A 24,010-nucleotide genomic window follows, 5' to 3' on the forward strand; every position below is an offset into this window, starting at 1 on the left:
GTGGAGAGAGGGCTTGGGATGGCCTGGAACATCAACAGCTGGGACCAACAGCTCTTCACTTCAAAACAGCACCCCCATTCCCCACAGAGGTCTCTTATCATGCCTGCCCCTCCCAAACTGCTCACACAACCATGTAAAGGATCTGATATATCCCTTAGATTTTGAGATTTTTAAGATCTTGGATCAAATACTTTACAAAAAATTTTTTTTCTCGTTGGCAAAAAAGATTGAGAAAGAAGTTCCTCTGGCTAAACATTACATACATACCTCACACACACATACATATGTATATATTTTAAACAAGGCCTTTTGAAAGAGGAGAGAAATCTGCGAGAAATGTACAGATAGGCTGTTGGATAGAAAACAGCTTATAAAGCATGTTGCTATACCCCGACCCACACAGAATATTTTAATTATAATATTTAAATAAGAAAGTACAAAGAACTGGATGTATTGCTCAAAAATAAATTTAAAGATGCCTAAGGATCCAGTTCGTCAGGAGCCAAAGATGAAATCATTCCTATCCTTTAAAGAGTACAGGAATTTGCACAGAAACTGAAAATGTTCCAATCAACTCTCAGAACTCTGAATGAAAAGCATATCCGAACCTGGTCTGTAGCACGAAAGAGTTTAAACTTGAACCTTTTTCTGAGCCCCTCACTACGTACAGGCAGGTGCGGGCTGCCCCCTGCGCGTCCTGCCCCGGACTGCCCGTCCGTCGAGAGGAGCGCGAACAGGACAGGAAACCTTGGCTCCACCTGTCATCACAGGAACCCAAGCAAGTCCTTTGCCCTTGAACCTGGGCTTCCTCATGTGTAGAAGAGACGCACACTACCCATTTGTCTTGCAGCACGGAGCCTGTGAGGGGCACTGTCTGTGAGGGACTTGCCCGAGGCTGGTATGGTTTTTGCCTTATGAGGGGTGCCTGGTTTCAACGCGCTCCAGCAGAGACCACACACACTCTCTACGCCGTGTGTGCCCTTAATAAGAGCTATTTTCCTTCCAGTGTTCATTCAACAGTGGACTTACCGCTAAACCACATGATGAACATCATCTTCGGTGTGATTTTATGATCACGGAAGAAATTCAGGAGGTAGGACAGAGGGAAAATGTTCACTGCTCTGCCAAACAGTACCAGCACCTGTGAACAGCGACAAACTTTTGGACAGAAACCTCCGGGCCTTCAAGCTGAAGCTTGTGGAAGCTAACCCAGACCTTGTGACACGCCCGTAACAAGTGCAGCCTTCCCCTTGGCCATGAAAGACGTGAATGACAGTGCGAGGCAGAGGCCCAGCTGGGGCGAGCTGCTGGAGATGCTAGTTTCTGAGTCTGGGAGAGGATCACACTTTGTACGCTGTGTTTCCGTAGCCAGGAAGAGAGGACCAACAAGGTATCAAAGCCAGCTTCAAGCTGTGACAGGACAAAACCAAATGCCAAGAGGCCATGCCGAGGTGTCCGGGGATTAACTTAAGGGCAATCTCGCTCCTCCAAAGGTGCCCCACTGTGGGACGGGCCTGCGCTAATCATTCCCGATGGGCTAGCTCTGGAGAGACAGACAAGGTGTTCCTGCCTCTCCCGTAGCACCCTCCCCCCACCGCCCCGGAAAGGAGGGATGTTTGAGAAGGGCCTACACACAATGCTGCTTGTAAATGCTGCTCCCCACGCAAAAGGAATGTGTAGGTAGGTTCTGGAAGGAGGTCACATGCGCCCTGCCTGGCCGATTGCTTGCCAAGGCTTTTGGTTCCTAACCATCCCCAAATTTGGCCTAACAAAATATAGCTTTAGGTAAGGTTTAAATCTTATCTAATTGGATACCTAGAACTACTTATTAATTTACTCTTTTCTCATCTCAGTTCTCACCATAACTAACGTAGTAATATGTACACAACATACACATGTACATTCGGCAGGCTCTAAGTTTATTCTTTTAAGAAGCACAAATTGAATGTGCTTTGGACTGTTTGCCTTGGATGGCCAAATTAACAATGGCTCCCAATCATCTAACATTTATGTATCGGACAATGTGCCACGCATTTTATATGCATTATATCTTGTTAAATTTAGATCCCTGCAATGCTCTTATTACTGGTATTACTGTCTCCATTTTAGGGAAAGTAAATGGAGACAGAGAGAGGTTAAGGGACTGGTCCAAGCTGACCCAGGCAGGAAGTGGGGAGCCATGCCCCAAACCCGATTCAGCCCCCAAAGCCTGTGCCCTTGACCACTGAGCGAGTCTGAGGTGACCCATCTGAACAGCAGGGGCCGTCTCCGGGAGAGGCAGGGCTGGCCTGCCTGTGTGCTTGGGGGAGACAGAGCCCCCACTCCAGAGCATCCTCTCATTTTCCTTTGGCTCCTAGCCCACGGCACAGGGAGCCACCTCCTTGCTTCACCCACTGAAATCCTATCTTTGATTCCCTCACTTGTGTTTCAGGTTTGACCAAATGTGGCCCCTTTGACCCAGTGAGCACACTAAAGACTATTATACTTTCTGTAAACAACTTTTGCTATTCTCTTTGTCCTGAAACCTGAGTCTGGAGGACAGATAACAGTAGCAAAAGCAACGAGCTCCTGCTGACTGAGAGGTGGAAGCACCCATACTACAAGGAGAAACATCGTTTCCCTTAGGGCTCTTTAGCTCCTCTGTGCCTCAGTTTCCCCACAGGCCAAACAGGTAGGCGTCTCTGGTTTGCACATGGTAGGTGACAGGAAAAAAAAAAAAAAAAAAAAAAAAGGTCTGCCTCTCAATAGCTGGCTTCTGTTAAGTGGCACTGGTTAATAAAAGTTAATTGAAGATGAATTATGATAATTGAGCAACAGTAAGGCGTGCTTCTCATGTGTCTTAAATTAACGGTGGATTTTAAAAGGACAAAAAAAGATCAAATTAGGGATTGCAGTATGAATCAGCAGGCGGGCTTATGGGAGTCAAGCTTACACTGAGGGATGAGAGACCTGGGAGCACCAGCCTAAATGCCCACATGTTAGAAGCCATTCACGTCACTTCCATCTGATGCCTGAAGAAACTGCCCCTTTGCTTTAAACACTAAACATTTATTCCCCTCCATTCCCCTCCCCCAAAAGATTTGGTTCTACTGTTTTAAATTAATTAATTAATTTTTTAATTTGTCTCCTCTTACTGCCCCGAGTCCAATGGTAAGTTTCCCAAACCTTCTGAATGATAAGAATCACCTGGGATGACTGTTCTGGGTGAACCTCTGGAGAGGTAAGTAAGGGTCTGGTAATCTTTACTTTAACAACCGTCCAAGGTCATACTCAAAAATGGACACATTTGAAGAAAACCACAGTGAGAAGTATGTGCATTATAAATTGTTCAGAAAAAGTAGAAAACGAAAAGAAGTCATCCCCAATTCTACCATCGCTGTGAACATTGTGCTATATTTTTTACATTTTTTTTTTTTACGCATGATGTTTTTACATGGTTATGATCAATTATGCGTTCAATTCTGAAAGCTGCTTTTACCATCTAACATAGAAACACAGAAACTTGTACTTTTTGGAGAAGACCATAACCTTTAAGGCCATTTACAATTTAAAAAGAAGCAAAACATTCTTTTCCAAGGATATTCATTCACTTACCCTTTATCGTATGTTTGTGATTCTTTAACAAAAGAAACTTTAAACAGAAGAGTGTCTATGTAGCTGTTGACCTTGAGCAGTTAACAGTTACATAAATGAATCCAGAACATGTGGTTATTGATCTACCAATAAGTAATTAAATAAAAAACAAGGAAAATACTTACTATGCACCAGATGACAAAGGAAATTTCAAACTTGTGAGGGAAACTAAAAATGGACAGGCCAAGAAATGCAAACACACATGTTTCTGAAACAAACCAAAGAATGGATTATTCAGCCCCAACTATTTTCTTCTGACATGGTACTCGATCACTAAAGCAAGCCAACATTTCACAGTGAGTCAGAATCCACTATAACACGTTGCTTATTTTCTGAAAAATCCTGCTGCACCCAATGCCTTGGTGGAGACTGTGCTTCGATTTGCTCGTTTTCTTCTATCACATGAGCCACACGTGCTTGCTTTTTCAGAATCTCCTCATTTAATGATCCAGCTGTCAAATACCCATGCAAGTAAATACTCTCCCACCGGGCAAGATGATAAATATATGAATCTGCCCATTTGTCGAACAGTCATTAGCAAGGATCCCAACTGCAGCAAAGTGGCAAAAATTCAGAGCAAATGACTGCAGGTACCACATAACTAGTGTGAAAAGGGCCCTCGGTTAACTTCCTTGCCAGGGCGACCAAAGCTAAATGAGTGACTTCACGCATTTGATGCTGCCACAGATTTGGAAGATGGGCTTGTCCCCACAGGATCTGCAGGAAGAGGGGTATTTCCAACCCTTGGCTTCACTCCACAAGTCAGAAAGTCCGACACCTACTCTCTGGGCAAGCAGGTGCTTGTGTAAAAGCACCGTATGAATTTCTAGCACTAGGCTCCCTGTTAACACTGTGACGTCCCTCAGAATAGGCTAATAATCAGGGAGACAAGGACTGTATTTTAAAATAGTTGAACATGATAAAACGGAGAGGCTGTTTTAAAACACTTCAGGGGCGCCCAGGTGGCTCAGTGGGTTAAACCGCTGCCTTCAGCTCAGGTCATGATCCCAGAGTCCTGGGATCGAGCCCCACATCGGGCTCCCTGCTCATGCAGGAAGCCTGCTTCTCCCCTCTGCCTGCCACTCCCCCTGCTTGTGCTCTCTCTCTCTCTCTCTCTCGCTATCTCTGTGTGCCAAATAAATAAAATCTTAAAAAAAAAACCTATCTATTAAAAAATAAATAAATAAAACACTTCAGCCATGTTCTTCTCTAAACATGTATCTTTTTAAAACAAGTCTGCAAGCTGGATAGTACACACACCCTTCTCCTTGAATTTTTTTCTTATCTAATAAACATTTTTGTGATTTTTCCAAATCAGCTCGTTTAGAACATACTCAGATCTATGTTATGCTTTTCCCGGGTGGCATAAAATCCATCATATCAGTATGTCATGGCTAATTTAACAAATCCCGTGTCAATGGACACTGAGGCTGTTTCTACTGCTGATATTACCAGTTACAGCAAATATCCAGGCTCCGTTCCCGAGGGTAGCTCTACTGGGTCAAAGAGCACACGGCTTTGAAACCCAGCCTGATGCTGCAATGACTCGCCACAAAAGATGGCATCGGGGCCTGCGCCTGTCAACGGGGCCTGCTTCCCATATGCTTGTGCTGGAAGTGGGTATTAGCAAAACTGAGACATGCCAGTCTGATGGGTACAAAATAGTTGGGTGTTTTGCTTTATATCCCTTTAATTGTGACAGTCGGGCTCAGAGACCTTAGCTAGGACTTTGTGAGTGGGGAGCTGTGGAAAAAAGACCCCCTGGACCAGGAAGACACAGACCTGGAATCCAAACTCACTTCTTAGCCACGAGCCTGTGGGCAAGTCATCTGACCTCTGGGTACCTGAGCCCCCTGGGCTGCGGAAGGAAGCCTCTGCGCGGCCCACCCGGGTCGCCTAGCGCATGACAATGCAGAACCAGTGCTGGAAAATGAGACGAACCCCACCGCAGCGCCAGGGAGATGCTGCTGAGGACAGCTAGGGCACGGCCACCAGGAGGCCGACGGAAGGGGACCGTGGGAGAGCGCATCCTTCGCTGCCAGGTATAAACCAGGGAGGAGGCGGGGGGTACAGCAGCGTGTGGGGGAGCAAAAGCTCACACTGAAACTGCTTAACAGAAAGAGTCTCCGCGGTGGACCCCGTCCAGCAATGACAGGGCTAGCACACAGGCATGCGAGTTACGCCCTTCGAGCCACTCTCGGGGAAAGGGGCCTGTGGACAAGTTGGGAAAAAGCTGTAACGCTGTCCCCTTCTCAGCAACTCACAATGTGCGTCAGCTCACGGTGCTCTTGCAGCCCCCAAACTGGAAGTGTGCATCCCCCAGGATTTTCCAGACTCTTGTTTGACTGTGGAGTCTTGTCTCACCTAACCCTCACTGATGCCAGTGCCAGGGGACACATTTTTGGAAATGTTTACCTTTTCAAACCTTACAATGTTTAAAATGTATCGGTCTCCAATGTTCATGTTTAGTAGTTCTCATTATTTTTGGTCTTAAAATTATAGGAGTCCAATGTTCCAGAAAGTTATCAGGAGTTAGGTTTATGTTATCGAATTTGAAAGCCAGAGTAATAAGCAAAGGATAAGGGAGAGAAGCATCTGGCTCTAAGGAATTCTGCTGCCTCTCCTGCCAGGGAAAACAGGGTGTGGCTGAACGATGGGCCGTGGGCAGGCCCGCGCGGGACCACACAGAGGCAGAACTCACCGCACAGGAAGGCCACGGTCCGAAGGGTCTGCTGCATGAGGATCTGGGTGACCGGGGACAGGTTATGGTGCGTGTAGTGCGACATCACGATGCCCGAGAACAGGATGGCCATGATGCCTGGAGAAGGACAAAGAGGCAAAGCACACAGACATGAACAGAGCAGAAAAGCACCTGCTATGTGATACACAAATAATATCGCACATTTTCTACAAGTCACTGGGCCCTACGGTGGTACATGTTTTCAGAAAAAGGAAAAGAAAGGGGAAGAAAGTACTACCTGAGGTCTCCCAGAGGCCGCAGAGAAATGCTATGGGGCCCCCGTCTCTGGCAGCTTCCTTACCGGCTGGGTGATCTTGGGCCAAGCTTCATTCCCTCTCCAAGCTCAGCTTTCTCGTCTGGGCAGTGGGACTAACAGCACCCTCTCTGGACCCGTCAGGAGGGTAGTAGGGATAAGCCATGTACACTGCCCACCACAGGCCCCGGGCTGAGCAGATGCGAGCTGTCACTGTCACCCACGGATGGAAGGGGTGCAGGTGAACCACTCTTGGGGCAGAAAGGGAGCGTAAGAATCTGGATGTGGAGAACGGGTGGATTTTTATTTACTTTTTTTTTTTTTAATTTTCCCTTAATCACCACGAGTTCCTCTTATAAAGAGAGGAGTGACTAAAAAAGGATCTGTGTCTTTTCCTGAAAGCTCTCCACGTGAGTCTACACTTCCTGCTGCTCACTCAGGATTGATCTCTGCATGGCCCACCGCCCCTAATCACTCCCAAAGTGCTTTGCACAGATGGGTTAGTTACCTCTCAATGCTGCCCTGCCTTGGCAGCAGGAAAGGGGCCTCATTTTCACGTAAGGAAGATGAGATTTTTACAAACTCATTAAATAAGCTGTAAAAATGTATGGATTACAAGCGAAAATTCGTAAGCAAAATTGTAGCTCACTCCTGCCACTTCGTAGAGACAGGGATGCCTAGCTGACTCTCCATTTGGAAAGGGTGAAAACCACCCAACTGCATCGGAGCCATTTCGAGGGCTCACCTTGAGGTCTCAACGATATGCCCCACCCCGCCAAGGGCAGGCCCGCCCCCTTGTGTGAAGGGCAAATCCCTGAGTTCTTTCATTCTTCCCTGCTGAGGAGGCTGGCCAGGAACATTCCAGCAGTGCTTCCCAGGGGCACACCTGACAAGATGGGATAGGGAAAGGAGAGCGCAGGCTTTCCGCGACCCTTGAGGGCACCGGGAAGACTACAGCTCATGAAACGTTGTGAACTGTTGCTCTGCTAGATAAGAAAGCACACACCAGGACCTCCGGCTGTTGTCCCAGTATGCTCCTGCAGGCACTGGGGGGGACCCCCCCCCCCCCCGCCGCCCCGGGCTGCTGACCCTTCCTGACACTGACACAGAATACAGGGAAGGCAGAGCAATGTGAGACAGAAGGGAAGAGACCAGAACCTGAGACTGGAACCCCATCGAATGGCAGGGGGGCAGCTCACACCGGTTCAGCCCAGGCCCGTGATGGGCACTGCACGTGGCTTAGCCTCACGACCCCGACGGTTCCATGAGGGGGTGCTGTTCGTCCCGGTGTCCAGATGAGCAAGCTGAGGCTCAAAAGCAGCATGGACACACTTCAGTTTTTATGGACTTGATCCTTAGCATCACCGTCCAGGGCGAAAAGTTCCTAGCTTCTGCACTTCCAAAGGGTTTTCTCTCACTTGTTCGCTTTGAGAAGGGTGATCAAGTCACTGGCAAAGCTGAGACCTTGGAGTTCTTACCTTGATGTAAAAGTCAACCCCAGAGGTGCCTGAGCCACGTTTAGGCTGTGACACGAGTGGCCTTCCATCAACACTGTTGTCCCGCCCACAGGAGTCCCAACACGAAATGACCTCTCTGGAAAGCTCTGGGAAGTCAGAGGTGACAGTGAAAGTTGCCTCGGGACTCAACACCAGCACCCACTGCCGGAGTGCCAGGGAGCTTTCCTGCCCACCCTCCGGTGCATCCTGCCTCAGCGCTCTGCAGCAGGGGGCAGGCTCAGTGCAGGAGGGGTCTGGCTGGCTGGGTCAGTCTGGTGCGCTAGGCCAGGGCTGGAAACCCAGAAGCTTCAGGAGCCGGACAATAAAGAAGAAAGAAGGGTGACCAACATGTGGGCGAAGAAGGCAGAAGCCCATCTATAAAGTTCTGCCCGCAGCCCTGTGGATGGGAGACCTGAATGCTGACCAGCCAGTCTTCCTTCCGGCTTTTGGAGAGATGCCAGAGATGTTTCTTATGGGAAATCTCCCAGCTTTTAATGACGGCAAATAACTCAAATGTTAACAAATTTTCTGTACAGATAACCACCGCCCTCTGGAGGCTGAGTTTGGACCCTAGGAACAGCCAGCCACCACCTTTACCCCAGGCTAGTCTGAGGTCAGGGCATCTCTTGAGTTCTGGGGGCTAAAGCAAAGAGTCAGCAGCATCAGCAGTGGATGCAAAAGCCTGAGGGACAGCTCAAGTGTCTGCCCTACGAGCCCTCCCTCAGCAAAGGTAGCTTCTCCAAGCTTCACCACCGCCCAGACCACCCTCATCCACTATAGCTGCCACCACACAGGCTGTGAAAACACCAATGGGTAAATGGTGCGAACAGGCTCACTTGTAGAGCTAAAAGGCATGGGTATTTTATTTTATTTTTAATTTTTTTATTTTATTTTTTAATTTTATTTCTTTATTTGACAGAGAGACACACAGTGAGAGGGAACACAAGCAGGGGGAGTGGGAGAGGGAGAAGCAGGCTTCCCGCCTAGCAGGGAGCCCGATGTGGAGCTTGATCCCAGGACCCTGGGATCATGACCTGAGCCGAAGGCAGACGCCCAACAACTGAGCCACCCAGGCGCCCCTCTTTTATTTTAAACATTATTTATTTATGAGAGAGAGAGAGAGAGAGAGCACAAGTGGGGGGCAGAGGCAGAAGGAGAGGGAGAAGCAGACTCCCTGCTGAGCAGGGTTTGATCAGGACCTGAGCCAAAGGTAGACGCTTAACCGACTGAGCCACCCAGGCGCTCCAAGGCATGGGTATTTTTAAAAATGCCCTATAAGGAAGAATCCCTGACACATGTATTTCTTCTAGAAGGCAAAATCATTTGAGGAAGTAGATAACAGTGCAGCAAAATGGTCATCATCAAGGAAGGAAGGAAGGAAAGAAGGGAGGAAGGGAGGAAATCCATTTCTAGTTTCAGTTAAATCCACTATTTTAAATGTTACAAACAATGATGATGAATAGAGACTCAAGTCCAAAGGCAGGTGAAGGGTGTCTATTGTGGTATAACTTCCACTGTATTGCACCTTACTGTGGGTAAAATATGATGAACTTCCCGAAGGCTGGATCAAACCACAGTTAGTTTTGTTAATTACCTTAAAATAAAACTATTTTGCTATAAAACACCCAGACTCAGAGGTATAGAGTCAGAGACTCTCCATTCACACTGCCTTGCCCCAAGGGAACTACTTACTATTAACAGTTCCCCATATAGGCTGCCAGTTCTTTGCCCATGCTATAACAAAGCTCATCTGCCTTTAAAAAGCACAAAATAGGAGGATCACATTATGTATGCAGCATGGATTACCAGCAGAGGGATTTTTAAAGGGCCTCAAACACTGAACCTACCTTTGCACATGTAACAGAAACCCAATTCCTTCCTGGGTCTATAGAACCCTGCCGGCCGGGGCCCCTGCCCCTCTGTCCTAGCCACACTGGCCTTCTTGCTCTTCCTGGAGTGTGCCAAGCTCCCTCACGGCGATCTGGACACTGAGCACTGCTCAGTGCACTGCTGCCTCAGGTCCTCCCTTGGCTGGCTCCTTCTCACCACACAGGTCTTAGCTCAGGCACCACCTGTTTGGGGAGACCTTCTTGACCCCCTACTGCATGATGCATCTGCCCCCATGCCACTGTCACATTGCTCTGATTTCTCTCCTTCCTGTCACTTCTTCACTACCTGAAATTACCGTGTGTGTTTGCTTACTTGCTTGCCATCTTTCTTTGGCAGGTGGGAACCTCATCTGGTCTTGTTTACTAAGGACAGCCCCAGTACCAAGGACAGTTCTTGGCACAGGGTAGACATTTAATAAGTATTTGTTGAATGGATGAATAAATGGTTTTCCAGTTTTTTTTTTTTCCTTAAAATTTGGCAATATATCTTAGAGTTCTTTCCATGGCAGCACAAATAGGTCAAATTCATTTATTCGGTGGCTGCACAGAATTCCATACTGAGAACCGACCCAAATGTACTTCATCTTTCCTAGCATTAGTGGCTTGCAGGTTTTCTCCCACAGTCAGGGCTGCAAAGGAACCCCTGGCTGTGCCCCTGAGCTCGGGAGAGCTGCACACCAAGCTCTACCTTTGGCCCGCATCTCCCCCACCTGACACAGAGGTTACGTCCCATCCTCTGTGACTCAACATGACAGTGTGTCGCTCTGCCCCAATCGCCCTCCCTCAGCCCACTGTTGGCTGAATTGGCAAAGGTGGGGTTTAGTCAACCCTGAATCTTCAGAGCCAGAGGGCAAAGTGGCCCTTGAAACTGGCCTCAGTGAAAAGACCAGTTAACACGGACAGAATTCGAACAAAGATTCTGAGAACAGCTAACACTTACTAACTCATAATTAGGGGGACTATTTAATTTGCCGTTGAAACCAGGATGTCTGTGAGTGAAAGGGGGTGCTGTTAATACATGTTGGGCGTGTTAGGGCCAGCAGGACGTGTCACCCCAGCATGCCTCTGTCAGGACTCTTACTCGCATCGTTCCCTTTAACCCTCAACCACCGGCCCTGGGGTGGCCCTTTTAAACGTCTATTTCATAAGAAGGAAGTGGATGCTCAGAGTGGTTAAGTCGACTGTGTGAGGTCACACAGCTAATGAGAGGCGGGGCAGGGATTCAAACCCTGGTCTGTCCGGCGTCCTTAACCGATGTGTCCTAAACACGTGATTCGGAGGACAGCACCCTGCCCCATGTTCTTGGTAACTGCTCACTCAGTCCTTTGCGACAGGAAAAGTACAGCAGGAAAAGGAAGGGGGGTAGCAAACACCACCTTTCCCGCTGTACTCTCACAGCGGGACTCGAAGGTCCTCCAACACCCCAGCACTATCCTACCCTTGTCTGAAAACCCTGTGTGACAAATATCCCAAAGACAAACATGGGCAGAGCCCAGCCAACTGCCCAGAGGTGGCCGAGCATGCTCTTGGCTCGCATGTGCTGTCTTTGGCCTCACTGTCCACTGGCATGTTTAGCAAAGGCCCTCAAAGAAGTGAAACCCTACAAACAGAAAACACTGCTGCTCTGAAGACAAGAAAAACACTCCCTGGTTTTAATCACAAATTCCAAATGGATGCATGAAATGTATCTTTGCCACCAGGTACTCAGTGTTCATCTCAAAGGGGTGGGGAACAATTTAGAAAAACAGAGGTAAAAATAGCCAGGCTAGAGCCAAATGACTCAAAGGTAATGTTTATGTAAGTGCCAAAATTCAGGAAAGATAAGAGAAGGAACTCGATGGCAGATACTGGGATGAAATTATCCAAGAGAACTGGCTTGGGAACAAATCAAATTAAGAACAAACAAAACCATGACGTTTACAGAGAGTTCTCCAGTGAAAATGGCCAGAGTCCTCTCTGCTTCCTCCTTGGCAGGATCTGCTCACCGAGTACCCGCGTGTAATTCTAGAGAACCATCTGCGGGGAAGGAGAATTCTGCTCAAGAGAGTCATTGCAAACCACTGGGGACTTCCACTTTGCTCTGCAAACTGCTATCCTGCCATAAACAACTAGAAAACCTGATCGAAGATATGAAACGAAACTTCCCTCTGACGCTGGGTACTGCAGGGTAGGGCTGTCAGAAGGGAAACATTCCTGACAGACAGGAAACAAAGCGGCCACTCCTGCTCCAGGCCCCGGCCTAGCTTACTGCTCAGACAGAGCTTCCGGGCTGAGGCTTAGGGAGGGGAACTCCAAACCCCAGCCCAGCAGAGTCAAGTCTAGCTGAGAAGAGGAGACAGATGACAGCCGAGGGACCTGAAACAGCCAGAATGCCAGAGAAGGGGGGCTGCACAGAAAGAGAGCTCTGGAGAGCTACCATAGTGTCCCCTTGAATCTTGCATTGTGCTGATCTGTACACGAGTGGGTGAGATCCTAAGAGGCTAGGAAGACGATTACTAATAAGGAACAGGCCAACAATTCCCGAAGCAGACATAGGGCTGGGAAGTTTGTGTTCCCACAGGCCAGAGTGGGGTGACCTTGTAATACAGCAGCAGACAGGAGGTAGAGTCCTTGGAAGGGCACTGCATTACTTCCTAGGGCTACTCCAGACCTGCTGACAAAGTCTGAGAGTAAACCTCAAAAGGATTAAACTGATGCCAAGAAACTTGGATACACGACAGAAGAAAATCCAAAATTCTATGAAGAATATAATAAAAGCCAGTACTCAACAACATAATGAAGTTTACAATGACTGGCATTCAATGAAAAATTAATAGGCGAGCAAAGGGCAGGAAAATATGACCTATGAACAAAAGAAAAGTGAACTGACAGAAAAAGACCTAGAACTGACGGAGATGATGGAATTAGCAAATAAGGATGTTAGAGCTGCTGTTATAAACATGTCCCAGATGCTCAAGAATGTAGAGACAACCATGAACACGGTAAGGAGAGAAATGGATGATATAAAAATGGCCTAAAGGGAACTCCCAAGGACGAATAATACACATTTGAAGTGGAAAATAAGCTGGATGGGACTAACAGGCCAGTGGGCATGGCAGAAGAAAAGATCCGTGAACATAAAGTCAGAGCAAGAGAAATGAGCCAAAGTAAAGCAGAGACAGAAAAAAAAAAAAAAGATGGAAAAAATTTAAAAAGGCAAAGTGTATTATGGGATGAAAGAATGCTGTCGAACATAATTTCAGTAACTGGAGTCCCAACAGAAGAAGAGATGGGAGAACAGAAAAAAGTGTTTAAAGAAATGGGTAAAAATTTCCCCAATTTGGTGAAAAGCTATAACCTCATAAATTATGAACCCAAGAAGCTCAATGAACCCCAAGTGGACTATAAAGAGAATTGTACCAAAGTACATCAAAATCAAATTGCCACACACCTAGGAGAATGGCTAAACCTTTAAAAATTAAAATAAGTGTTGATGAGGACAGGAAGCAGCTAGAACTGTCTCATGCATTCTGGTGGGGATGCAAAATGGCCCAGTCATTTTGGAAAACACTTGGCAGTTTCTAATAAATATATACTTACCATATGACCCAGCAACCTCACTCTTAGGTATTTACCCAAGATAAATGGAAATATGCACACATATTCATAGCTAAAATCTGGAAAAACCCAAATGTCCTTCAAATGAACGAATAAAATGTGGTGCAGTAAGAATGTATAAAGTACTGACACGTGCAAAAACATGGATGTCTCTCAACAACATTATGGTAACTAAAAGAAAGGAGACACAAAAGTCTATGTACTATGTGATTTCATTTGTAGGCAAAACTATCGTGACAGAATGCAGATCAATGGGGTCACGGCCCAGGGCCAGGCCGGGGGACTGACCGCCCTTGGCGGTCTGACCCCATCCTCTGAGTGAAGAAGGCCCTTTTAGGCCTTGTTCTGGGAAAGAGACAACGCTGGAAGTGATATTTTGATCTCTGCTACAGGGGGGTGGGCGAAGAGAAAATGTGACCATGACAACACTTGAGCCCCTGAATCCAGCCAGGTCTAAATTCAGAGGTATCCCTAAAGGGCCAGTAAATCCCCTTTGTTGCTTAAGCTCTTCTGAGTTGTGACGGTCTCTTGTGGTTGAAAGTGACCCCAATGACATAACCTCTTTCAAAAGGCAAGACAACGTGCCATCAACCCCAGAAGTTAATGTTTCTGTCACTTACCCGAGAGTGAGATCCCTTCTGCAAGCCCATAAGGAAGATAAGCAAAAATGATCATCATGCCAAACTCCAAGGAAGGCGTTTTCCTCAAGTCAATATGCTTTAGCACGTAAATAACAGTTGTCAAGGAAAAAGAACCAAGGGACAGTTGATGGGAGATGCAGAAAAGTCACAAAACTGCTGCCTTCCAAATACATACGGTAGGCAATGGATCCGAAAGGCTTTGGAACATCCCAGGGTAACATGTGAAGATCCATTGTTGTTTTCTTTTTCTTTGCAGGGAGACTGGTGTTTTAAGAAAGGGAATCTGACAAAACACTAACAACTGTAAATTCCTGAGACAAATAGTGGGCGAAAAATTAAAATCCACCCAAGTCAACTCACTTAAAAACGCTGACTGGGAAGGCTGGTAACGTGCCGGGGCTGCGGGGGCAAAGCTGGGGCCACAGCCAGCCGGAGGACAGCCCATGCTGCCGGGTCCCTTCCAAGGCTGTGTCACTCTTCCCGCCCCCCCTTCCTCCAACATCAGATGAGACAGCTAACGGGGTGTGCAGAACTCTGGGGTAAAGTGCCCCACTGAAGGACCTCCTTTCATATTCCTGGAGATCTCCAAACTCATGCTCCTATGAAAGGAGAATCTTCTCTCTATTCAAATACAGCCCACACGCCCATGCTGGGGCTCGCAGTGCCCAGCGACTTGGCTTCCTTACAGCCAATGCTTCTCCATCCCCTCTCCCCCAAGAGAAAGATAAATATGGAGGTAAATACTGAACTCGAAAAAGTTTTCTTTCCCACTCTGTTTATTGCTACAATATGAGAAGCTGTCAGCCAACAACAGAGCCTCTAGACTTCTGGACAAAGGAGGTGAAGGGAAAATTCAACAGGACGGCAGACGAGCACGCCCGTCACAGGCAAGGGTGGCTCTTCCGGCCATCTGTGGAACAAACTGCTCGTGGAGGAGGGCCAGGTGGCCAACTCCCTGAGACACAGGCTTGGGCTCCCACAGAAAACGGTCTGGTGCCTGTTCCTATTTTAAACATGACAAATTTTCTACAGCAATGAAGGTGTCATTGGCCCTCACAAGCCTCGTTCCTCCTTGACGAGAAAAGCGTATGGGCCGTTGAGCAGTGCAATCAGCGTGGATACCTTGGATGGACTCATTTTGAAAGTCTCTTTACTGGTCCCCCAGATAAACACTTTCAGTGGGGTAAAGACTTTCTCGATTTGGTCATTAAGAGGAAATTAATTTCCAGTTTTCTGACTGTGAAAAATGAGACAGGGGAACCTGAAAATCTTCTCAAGTGAGAAGCTCCCCCAACGGTGGGATCTGAGAGCCAATGGTGTGCGTGACCATGACGCTCTGAAAAATGACATCCTAAATTGCACACGTCACATCTAAAAGTCCTTGGGTTTCAGTGAAAGTGCTCCTCAAACCAAAACTACATAAAGGTCCTTCTTCAAACGCAGCCTTAGACTAAAACTGGCCCCTTAAGGAAGGGGGGAAAATGGTTGGAGAATATAATTAAGAAAATCTTCTCAGCCATGTGTCTTCAACATATTAAAAGGATATTAATGCAGAGATTAAGCCAGTGAGGGTGCCGAGTGCCGCTGAGCCAAAGAACATTTTGAGGAAGTAGCCAAGGGCTTGTAAAAATGTTTGCCACCCACTGACATCTGACATATTTTTCCTCGTTAAGCCTTCAGCTGTGCTAGGAAATAAAAGAAAAACAGAAAGAAGTTAAAATGTTATAGACAAAGTTATCAGAAATCAACTAAAACTCAAAACTGATTTTTTTTTTTTTGCTTATGTGGTCCTTTATTCCTTCCATCATTGGGTTAGGTCACTTACTTGTTCACCTACTTTGTGAACTAACACCTACTGTGTTAGCTTTTGGAGGGGGGCGGATTCAGAGAGGAGAGCAGAGTCCCTGCCCTGCAAGGGCTCCTTCTGTCTGGTAAGGAAGACAAACAAGGTGAGAGCAAATGACCACCTCGGGGTAAGGCAAAGGGCTGCAGAAACACAGGGTGGGCATCTAACTCAGCCCGGTGGTGGTCAAGGAAGGTTCCTCCTGACATGTGGGCTGGGTTCAGATTTAGAAAAAGAAGAGTTAACAGGTGAAGAAATGAGGGGAAGTGTCCCAGGCAGAGGGAACAGCACAGGCAGAGGGAACAGCACATGCAGAGGCAGGGAGCCCAAGAATGCCGAGCACATTCTGGGAGCATTCAATTACATAGCTTAGCATGGCTAGAACCCAGGAATGGGATGGGGTGGAGGCTCTGGTGCGGAGAACAGTGGCAAGAGGAAAGGCAAGACCAGCCGCCATGGCGGACCTGTGAAAGGCAATGAACCAAGCTAAGGGTTTGTATTTCACCCCGAAGGCCCCAGGGAACCACGGGGAGTGCTTCCAGTCAGGAGGGGGGTGGGGGGGAGGATCCTGTGATAAAACCTGGAATTGAAGCGATGGCAGAAAATCTGAGAATGGAGCAACCCTAAAGAAGAAATGTCACTGGGTAAGGGCTGAGAGAGTAGATTTAGGAGGCATTAGGAAGAAGAACTGAAAGAACTTTCCTTCCAGGATAACAACACAAAGTAAAATGTCAGAAGCCATTAAATTCAATTAATGGTTTCATCCCCCAAGGGAAAACCATTACACGATGACAATGGAGTGATTCTCATTAAAGATCCTCCTGCTAACGGATTCTACCTTCAGACTACCTCTCAAATCCATCTACTTCTCTCCCTCTCTCTCCTTACCATCCTCTGTCCCCGGATCTTATGCCTCATCACTCTTTCCAAACATCCTTGTCTTCCTTCCACTCACTGGCCTGGATGATCCCTTTAAAATGCACAATCTGGGGCGCCTGGGTGGCTCAGTTGGTTAAGCGACTGCCTTCGGCTCAGGTCATGATCTCAGGGTCCTGGGATCAAGCCCCGCATCGGGCTCCCTGCTTCTCCCTCTCCCACTCCCACTGCTTGTGTTCCCTCTCTCTCTGTCTCTCTCTGTTACATAAATAAAATCTTTAAAATAAAATAAAATAAAATGCACAATCTGATCGGGTTACTGGCCTGTCCAAGCCTATCAACAGTTTCTTACTGCTTTTCAGGGGGAAGCCCAGCCAAAGCAACACCTGACCCCTCTGTCCGCCATACCTTGTGACCCTCTCTCCTCCTCATTCAGGAAGGGCTCCACTGTCATGGGTACCCCTCTGTAGGTCATCTTTCACTGCTCCCTGGCCCCAGCTAACTCCCCAGTTTGTTCCTCAGAACCCAGGGTCAGTGTCACTTCCTCAGGGACACCTGCCCTGACCCCTTCACATAGTCTACTCTCTCCTGGTACCTGACTTCTTCACAGCATGTGCCAACTCATGAGTCATTCATGAGGACCATGCCTGTGTCCACCTTGTTCACTGCTACACGTCCAGGGCCTAAGGCAGAGCCTAGTATACAAAGATACTCGGTAAATTTTTGCTGAATCAGTAAACAAAACAAAGAATTGTCAATAGAAATATTTAGCTTCATTAATCAGCGTTTCATGAATTGGTATAATTTTAAAGCAGGACAATCTCTGATAAAAGGGTGGCTTGGTCAAATAACCTCAGGAAGTTTTCAGGGGCGATTCACAGCACAGTGTAACATAATAAACGTCCTGAAAAGTCCTGCAAAAAAAAGAAATCTATCTTTTTTCACATAGAAGTTTTCCAAACTCACCTGAATGCACAACCTCCTACATCCCCTACTTTTCCAGCAGACCACAGGTTAACACCCCACCTTGGGGAGTGCGGTGAGCCAATAAGGGTTCGCACTGGGCAAGTGTTTTTGAAGGCTAAGCTTACCCACAGTTCCCAAATGGATCTGCAGGCTGCCTGCACACAGTGCCCAGCCCCCACCCCTTAAAGCCGCCACGGCTGGTCCAGCGGTTGGGGCCACTGCTTTCTTTTCACGCAGAGGCCCCATGGAAGTGACTGACTGGTGAGGTCGCATCAAGGGCTGACAGCAGACCCAGGACAGAGGCCAACAGTTTCTGAACTCAAGATAACTGAAAGTAGAATCTGGACTCTTTCTGGCCTGGTCAATTTCAACATTTTTTGTTTCTCACACTTAAAAGAACAAGAGGAAATGCTGCTTCAGGATCCATTTCATGAGCTTACACTGCAGCTCAAGAGGACAAAAAAGGTTTCCTCTATAGCAGTTATTATAAGAATAAATTGTCATACTAACAAAGCAAAGCTAAAACTAATTTAATTAAAGTTAATGAAGAAACAGAAGATAGCTTTCTGGCACTTACGAAAATGAAAACATCAGAAAAGGGGTATAATTCATTCACACATTCAGCTGCAAAGATAAATGTGTCGGGTCGCTTTGGGAGCGATCATTTATGAAGCAGACTCTCAAACAAGATGTGAGTCTACCTAATAACCAAGGAAGGCTGACAACAGCCCCCTCCTATACTGCTCCCCCGCCCCCCAAAAGAGGCAGGCCTACCATGCCCCCTCTGTCTCTCCAACCTGCAAACGCCTACCGTCTCACAAGACAGCTTGGCTGAGAAGCCTCACTCCAATCCCTCAGAGCGGCTGTCTCCCTCCTGTACTCCAGGCACTGTGCTCACCCCTCTGGGAGCATCCTTCTCCTACCTTGGACTGACCTTGGCAAGTCCAGCTGGTCTCTGAGTGATGTCTGGCACATGGAGGGCCCTCGCCAGATGCTGAAGGTGGACAGCCAGTCTTGATCATGCCCCACCCCAGCCTGTAGACCAGCAGTGGTGGAGGTGGGGGTTGGACACTACATATGCATGCGGCCCACAGATCCAGTTTTGGGAACTGTCATCACAGGCGATCTTGGCCTTCAAAAGCAGCACTTTTCCAGGAAGAAACTTTGGCTGTTTACAGTGACTATCTTTTCTCATTTTCAAAAGAAAATAGCTCCTCATCTTTAACCTTCTTGTGGCAAAGAGTCCTGGAGAAGCTCAGAAAAGGTCCTACTTCTGACAGATTTTTAAAAACAAAATAAATTAGAGACAAAGCAGTTGAGTTGAGCTCCTGATGGATAAAAATAACTCATGATGTCACCACCAATTTGGACAAAATTCTTTATCACAAATGTTCAATACGTGCAGCACCAGGACAAGAGACAAAAGTCAAAACCCGAAAGCAAAAAGTCTTTCAGGGTAGATCTTAAGTAAGAAAAAATATTGCCATCAGATTTTTAAAAAGGTCTTACAGCATGATGTATGATAATTGCCTAATAAAGCTATAGAAATTTTTGCCAAGAGAAACGTGAAAAAGCCAATAGTGAGGAACTTGCTAAACAGATCACAGTAAGCTCACAGAAAGGAATACTCTGTAACCAGTAAAATGAGGTTATGGAAGATTATTTTTCAACTCTGCTCAATGGAAGAGTTATAATACAGTATATGGGGTATAAGCCCAGGTAAATAAAACATATGTATACTTCCAAATTGTTAATTGTAATTATCTCCGGGTAGTAATAATGCATGTACTCTCTCTCTCTCTCTCTCTCTCTGTGTTTTCTAAATTTTATATGAAGAATATATGTATTACTTTTAGAATAACAAAAATATTTTAAAGTATTTTTGTTTTAAGGTCTGCTAATCACCTCTTGCAATTAAGCAACACTAAAGTTCTCTCTGCAAAAGTAGGACAAAACTAGAACAAACACAGGAAACAGTAACTGGGGGACAGGCGTAGAAGAAGAAAGGAACTAACATTAACTAATGTCCGATGCTTCTCATACATTATCGTAGTTATTCAATCCTCAAATCCAATCCTAGGCTGAGGCATTATCACCCTCACTTTACTGCTGAGAAACATGTGGCTCAGAGAGGTAAAGGAGCGAACCCAGGATCGCACAGCTGTACGTGGCATCACTGGGACTTGAACCCAGGTCAGCCTGATTTCCAAAATCTGGGTTCCCTCCACTATAAAACATTGTTTTACTCCAACATGAAGATTCTGAATGTAGTCTATAATAAAGCTTTTAAGAAAATGCCAACCACTACAGAGTGGCTATGCTTAGCCAGGAATCCCCCAACAAAGGAAACAAGTCAGTATTCAGATAATGGAAAGTCTATTCTTCAGCAGAACACAGGCTGGCTCCTAAGATTCTCTTAGCTCATTTGTGAAACACTGTCCAGAGCTCTTTCCTCCCACTGCTTTGACTGTCTGTGCCTTCTCTGGTTTTGCTAAAACTGTTTGGATCTCCTGCCTATACATGCTAATGAGCACCACAAAAGACAGAGTTCAAGGAAACAGCCCGCGTTAGACAGATGCATTTGAGATGACCTTAGATTCATTTCTTTTTCTCAAGGCTTCTTGACATTTTAGGATTCATCTATCATTTCTCAGATCCTATCAACAAGGGCAGTGATACCGATGAGCATCTGAAAGAGATTTACAGTGTCCAAAGCAGCTTTCACACAATATCATATCCAGCTGGGACCCGTTAGTATCGCTGGCTTATTCTACAGCTGTGGAAAGGAAGGTGCTGGGCGACAGCCCCTCCGTGGGAGAGCAGGGCCTCTGTCTACTGCTTTTGTATGCACCAAAGCTGTCCACACACCCATCCCTCAACCAGCTGCTCCCTCCTCATTTGAGGAGCTAATGAAGAACCTCATGAATCAGAAGCTGAGAGGGTGGGGCCTGGGACTGCTCTGGTTAGTAAGCATCCCCAGTGACGTGGACAAGAAGCTGGACTTGAAACCACTGCTGAAAGGTAGGTCCTAAAGGGCGGGCTTGCCTCTGATCAGCCCAGGCCTTGACAGCATCGCTGGGGTGCAGCGTCAGGGCTTGTCAGGACAGAAGATGGAGAAGCGCATGACCCGGCCGCCCAGAGGACAAGCAGCCGTCCCTGCAGCCACCCGGGAACATCTGTCCCTCTGATACCAGGACCTTTAAGTGCTGGCCTTGAAGAAAGGACACTCACTTGGTCAGGACAATGGAGACTGCGTCGTTGAGAATACTCTCTCCAAAAACCAGCATGTTGAGCACCGGGTCCACGTGAAGCGCGTTGAAAATAGCAATAGTGGCCACCGGGTCGACGGCAGAAATCAGGGAGCCGAACGCAAAGCTGTAAGGAAGAGAGAAAAGGAAGGGGTCACTCTGCGATGCTTATCGCCTGGCCCACACAGTAAAACAGCAGAGCCAGAGACTGCGTGTGGTCTGACACGTTCGTACACGCTGGAACTGTGTGTACGTATGGGCAGGAGACCGTGTCTCTTCTCTTGCTTACGGTATGTGCTGGTGGACCCTGTGGTGAGGGAGGGCAAGGCCCGCTCCACAGGCAGGTTGATGGAAATGGCCTGGTTTTCCACCGTGAGTCCCAACACTTTATTTGACCAATGACGGAGGGGAGACTTTTGCTTAAAATACATTAGACATGCCAGCCTTCTTTGTCAGAGCAGCTGGAACTGTGATGGCTCAAGGGGGAGCTTCTCCCCTTGCCACCAGAGTGCCACCTGCGACTCGCCGTAGCCTCCATTTAGATTTGCGACGTCTCAGAAAGTGCCAACAGTCAGCAGCAACTCTGGTGTGCTTCAAGGACGTGGGTGGCGTGGGTGCTAGACAACCCCCCACAGGCCAGCAGCTTCCCCTACCAGTGCCCAGGAAGGCGTCATTCCCTCCAAGAAAGAGGTATTAATTGCCCAAAATGTTTCAGGCACTGAGGCCAATAATGAGAGCCAACATTTATATGGCACTTACCACGTCCCAGGCACGGTTCTGAGCACTTTACGTGTAGTAGCTCATTACTCCACACAGCACCCACGTGGGGTGCTACTGTTACCACCCCGATCACATTAAGAAAACTGAGGGAGAGTGAGGTTAAGTAACTTGTTGAAGGTCAGACAGCTAAGAAGTGGCAGAGCCAGGATCCAAACACAGGCCGTCTCGCTCAGAGTCAGTGCTCCTGCCCGGGCGGGGGTGGGCTCTGTCCACGGGACCATCCCCAGCAGCCCTGCACAATCGTGAGTCTGGGCTCAGGGAGAGCAGAGCTAGTAGGAGGAGATGCCTGGTTGCCTTGCCCGCTACAGTTTGCCCTCTAAGTCAATAATCTGGCATTCTGGTCTCCAGGGCAGTTCCCTGTGTTTGATTAATGTGAACCCATGCAAGATAGCCTGCTCACCTCAAGGACAGCCTCTGGATCGCAAGCTGAGGAGCAGACCCCAAAAGACAGTCTCAGTTCAGAGCTCAGTTCTACACCCGCCCTGTCCTTACAAGTGGTCACAGGTCACCTGCCTCTCGCCCTCACTGTGAGTGCCCAGGGAGCGGGCACTACGTTTTAGTCATGCGTATATTCCCAGGATCCGTCCTGAGCTTGGCCCAGAGGCATTTGTGGAAGGCAGGCAGGAGGGTGGGGGGAGGAGGAAGGCGAGGGAGAGAAGGAACGGTAACACTACCGAGGGATTGCCAACCTGGGGGGGGGGGGCCCTGTTTTGCTGGCAGCGGGCCTCGAGGCCCTCCTGCTGCACCCTGGACACAGAGCTTGTCTTTTCTCCTTGTCTTTAATTCCCACTCTCCTCAGCCCGGGGCAAAACACCAGGGGCCTCAAGGAAAAACAATGTCTAAAAAGCATTTTCTGAATGTCCAAAAAGAGAGAGGCGAGGGAGGAGGAACCGGGGAGCCCTTGGTGGCTTGTGTGTGGGGTGCTGACCTTGTGCGGCTCCATTCCCGAGGACAGGGTGGCAGAGCAGACAGCCACAGTTCTCTCTGCTCCGCATCCACACCCCTCGTTTTGGGAACAGCACCCCAATTTTCCTTTGGGAAGCCACACCTCCCCTCCCCTCCCCCCCCCAGAGTTGCATGGGGCTCTAGAAGTGGGCAGGAGACCCAACTTTGGTCAAAGAGGGCCCTCACCAGGCATTTCGCCAGGTCCTCGGGAATTCAATTGGCCCTTCTGGCATAGAGAGCTGACGTGCGGGTGCCGTGAGCCCAGAGCCGGCGGTGCTGCCAGTGTGGGGCAAGCGTGCCCGAGGATGAAGCCAGTCGGGAAGACTGCACAGAGAGATGCAACAAGAGGAGAGATTCTTGGGCAGTGTGGGCCCCGGGGGCTGTCATGCTGGGAGCTGTCATTCCGGAACGCTTCACTTCTGAGCCAACAACCTCCCCTCCCCACCCCCCCACCCCACAACCAAAACTACTTGTGTTGGGTTTCATTTGTGCCAGAATGGGCCTGACTGATGTCCTTTGTCATGGTCCCTGTAGCAACCTGAACTGAAACCAGAGCAGGAACTAGAAGACAGACTGATGAATGGACAGAGGGATGGATGAATGGAAAGATCTGGGTTAAAGCAAAAACTACAGGATAATGATGTACTATATGTTGGCTAATTGAATTTCAATTAAAAAAAAAAAGCCAATACAGTGAAACAGTAATCGCAGAACCCAGGTGGTGGTCATTTGGGTAGCCGCTGTATAAGCTTTGCCTTTTCTGTATGTTTGAAGTTTTCATAATAAAAAGCTGGGGGGAAATGATTTGCACAAATCACAGCACACATTTAGCTTGGGTCAGGGATCTCTCTTAGGGCAGAGCCTTCCTGGCAGCGAGCATGAAAGGTCTGACGGATGGACGACCCGACTCATCAAGAGCTCGGAGTCTCAGGGGTCACGTCCTCGCGCTGTCAGTGCTCCCCTTCCCGCTTGCGTGGCTGGGTCTTTAAAAGGCCAGAGGCTAGAAGTTCACCTTAAAAACGTGTTTTCCTGATTTATTCTACCATCTCCAAAGATTGCAACATCAACAAGTGAAAAGGAAGCAGACCAGCGTGGGGAAATAA

The 24,010-nt window shown here is 47.8% G+C and overlaps 1 protein-coding gene across 14 annotated transcripts in view; it reads right to left on the bottom strand.

Moving 5' to 3' along the window:
• SLC9A8 (solute carrier family 9 member A8) overlaps positions 1–24,010 on the bottom strand; it is a 68,046-nt gene that overhangs the window by 9,593 nt on the left and 34,443 nt on the right. For 7 of the 14 annotated variants that reach the window (XR_012375605.1, XR_012375603.1, XR_012375604.1 and 4 more), the window contains 8 exons: positions 23,094–23,231; positions 21,166–21,309; positions 18,869–18,969; positions 15,796–15,929; positions 14,229–14,334; positions 6,335–6,451; positions 3,759–3,841; positions 1,030–1,141 (listed from right to left, as the gene is read on the bottom strand). Coding sequence is in view for 10 of the 14 variants with exons in the window: in XM_073883993.1 (XP_073740094.1) it covers positions 1,030–1,141; positions 3,759–3,841; positions 6,335–6,451; positions 14,229–14,334; positions 15,796–15,929; positions 18,869–18,969; positions 21,166–21,309; positions 23,094–23,231 (935 nt within the window). In the remaining 4 variants the exon portion in view is untranslated. Of the gene's footprint in view, positions 1–1,029; positions 1,142–3,758; positions 3,842–6,334; positions 6,452–14,228; positions 14,335–15,795; positions 15,935–18,868; positions 18,970–21,165; positions 21,310–23,093; positions 23,232–24,010 lie in introns of all 14 variants that reach the window. The other 7 variants (XM_025853401.2, XM_025853402.2, XM_025853403.2 and 4 more) reach the window with 4 other exon arrangements.

The sequence above is a fragment of the Callorhinus ursinus genome, unplaced genomic scaffold (genome assembly GCF_003265705.2).
Source record: "Callorhinus ursinus isolate GAN/ISIS: 27379988/994484 unplaced genomic scaffold, GSC_fseal_2.0 scaffold53, whole genome shotgun sequence".
Lineage (NCBI taxonomy): Eukaryota > Metazoa > Chordata > Mammalia > Carnivora > Otariidae > Callorhinus > Callorhinus ursinus.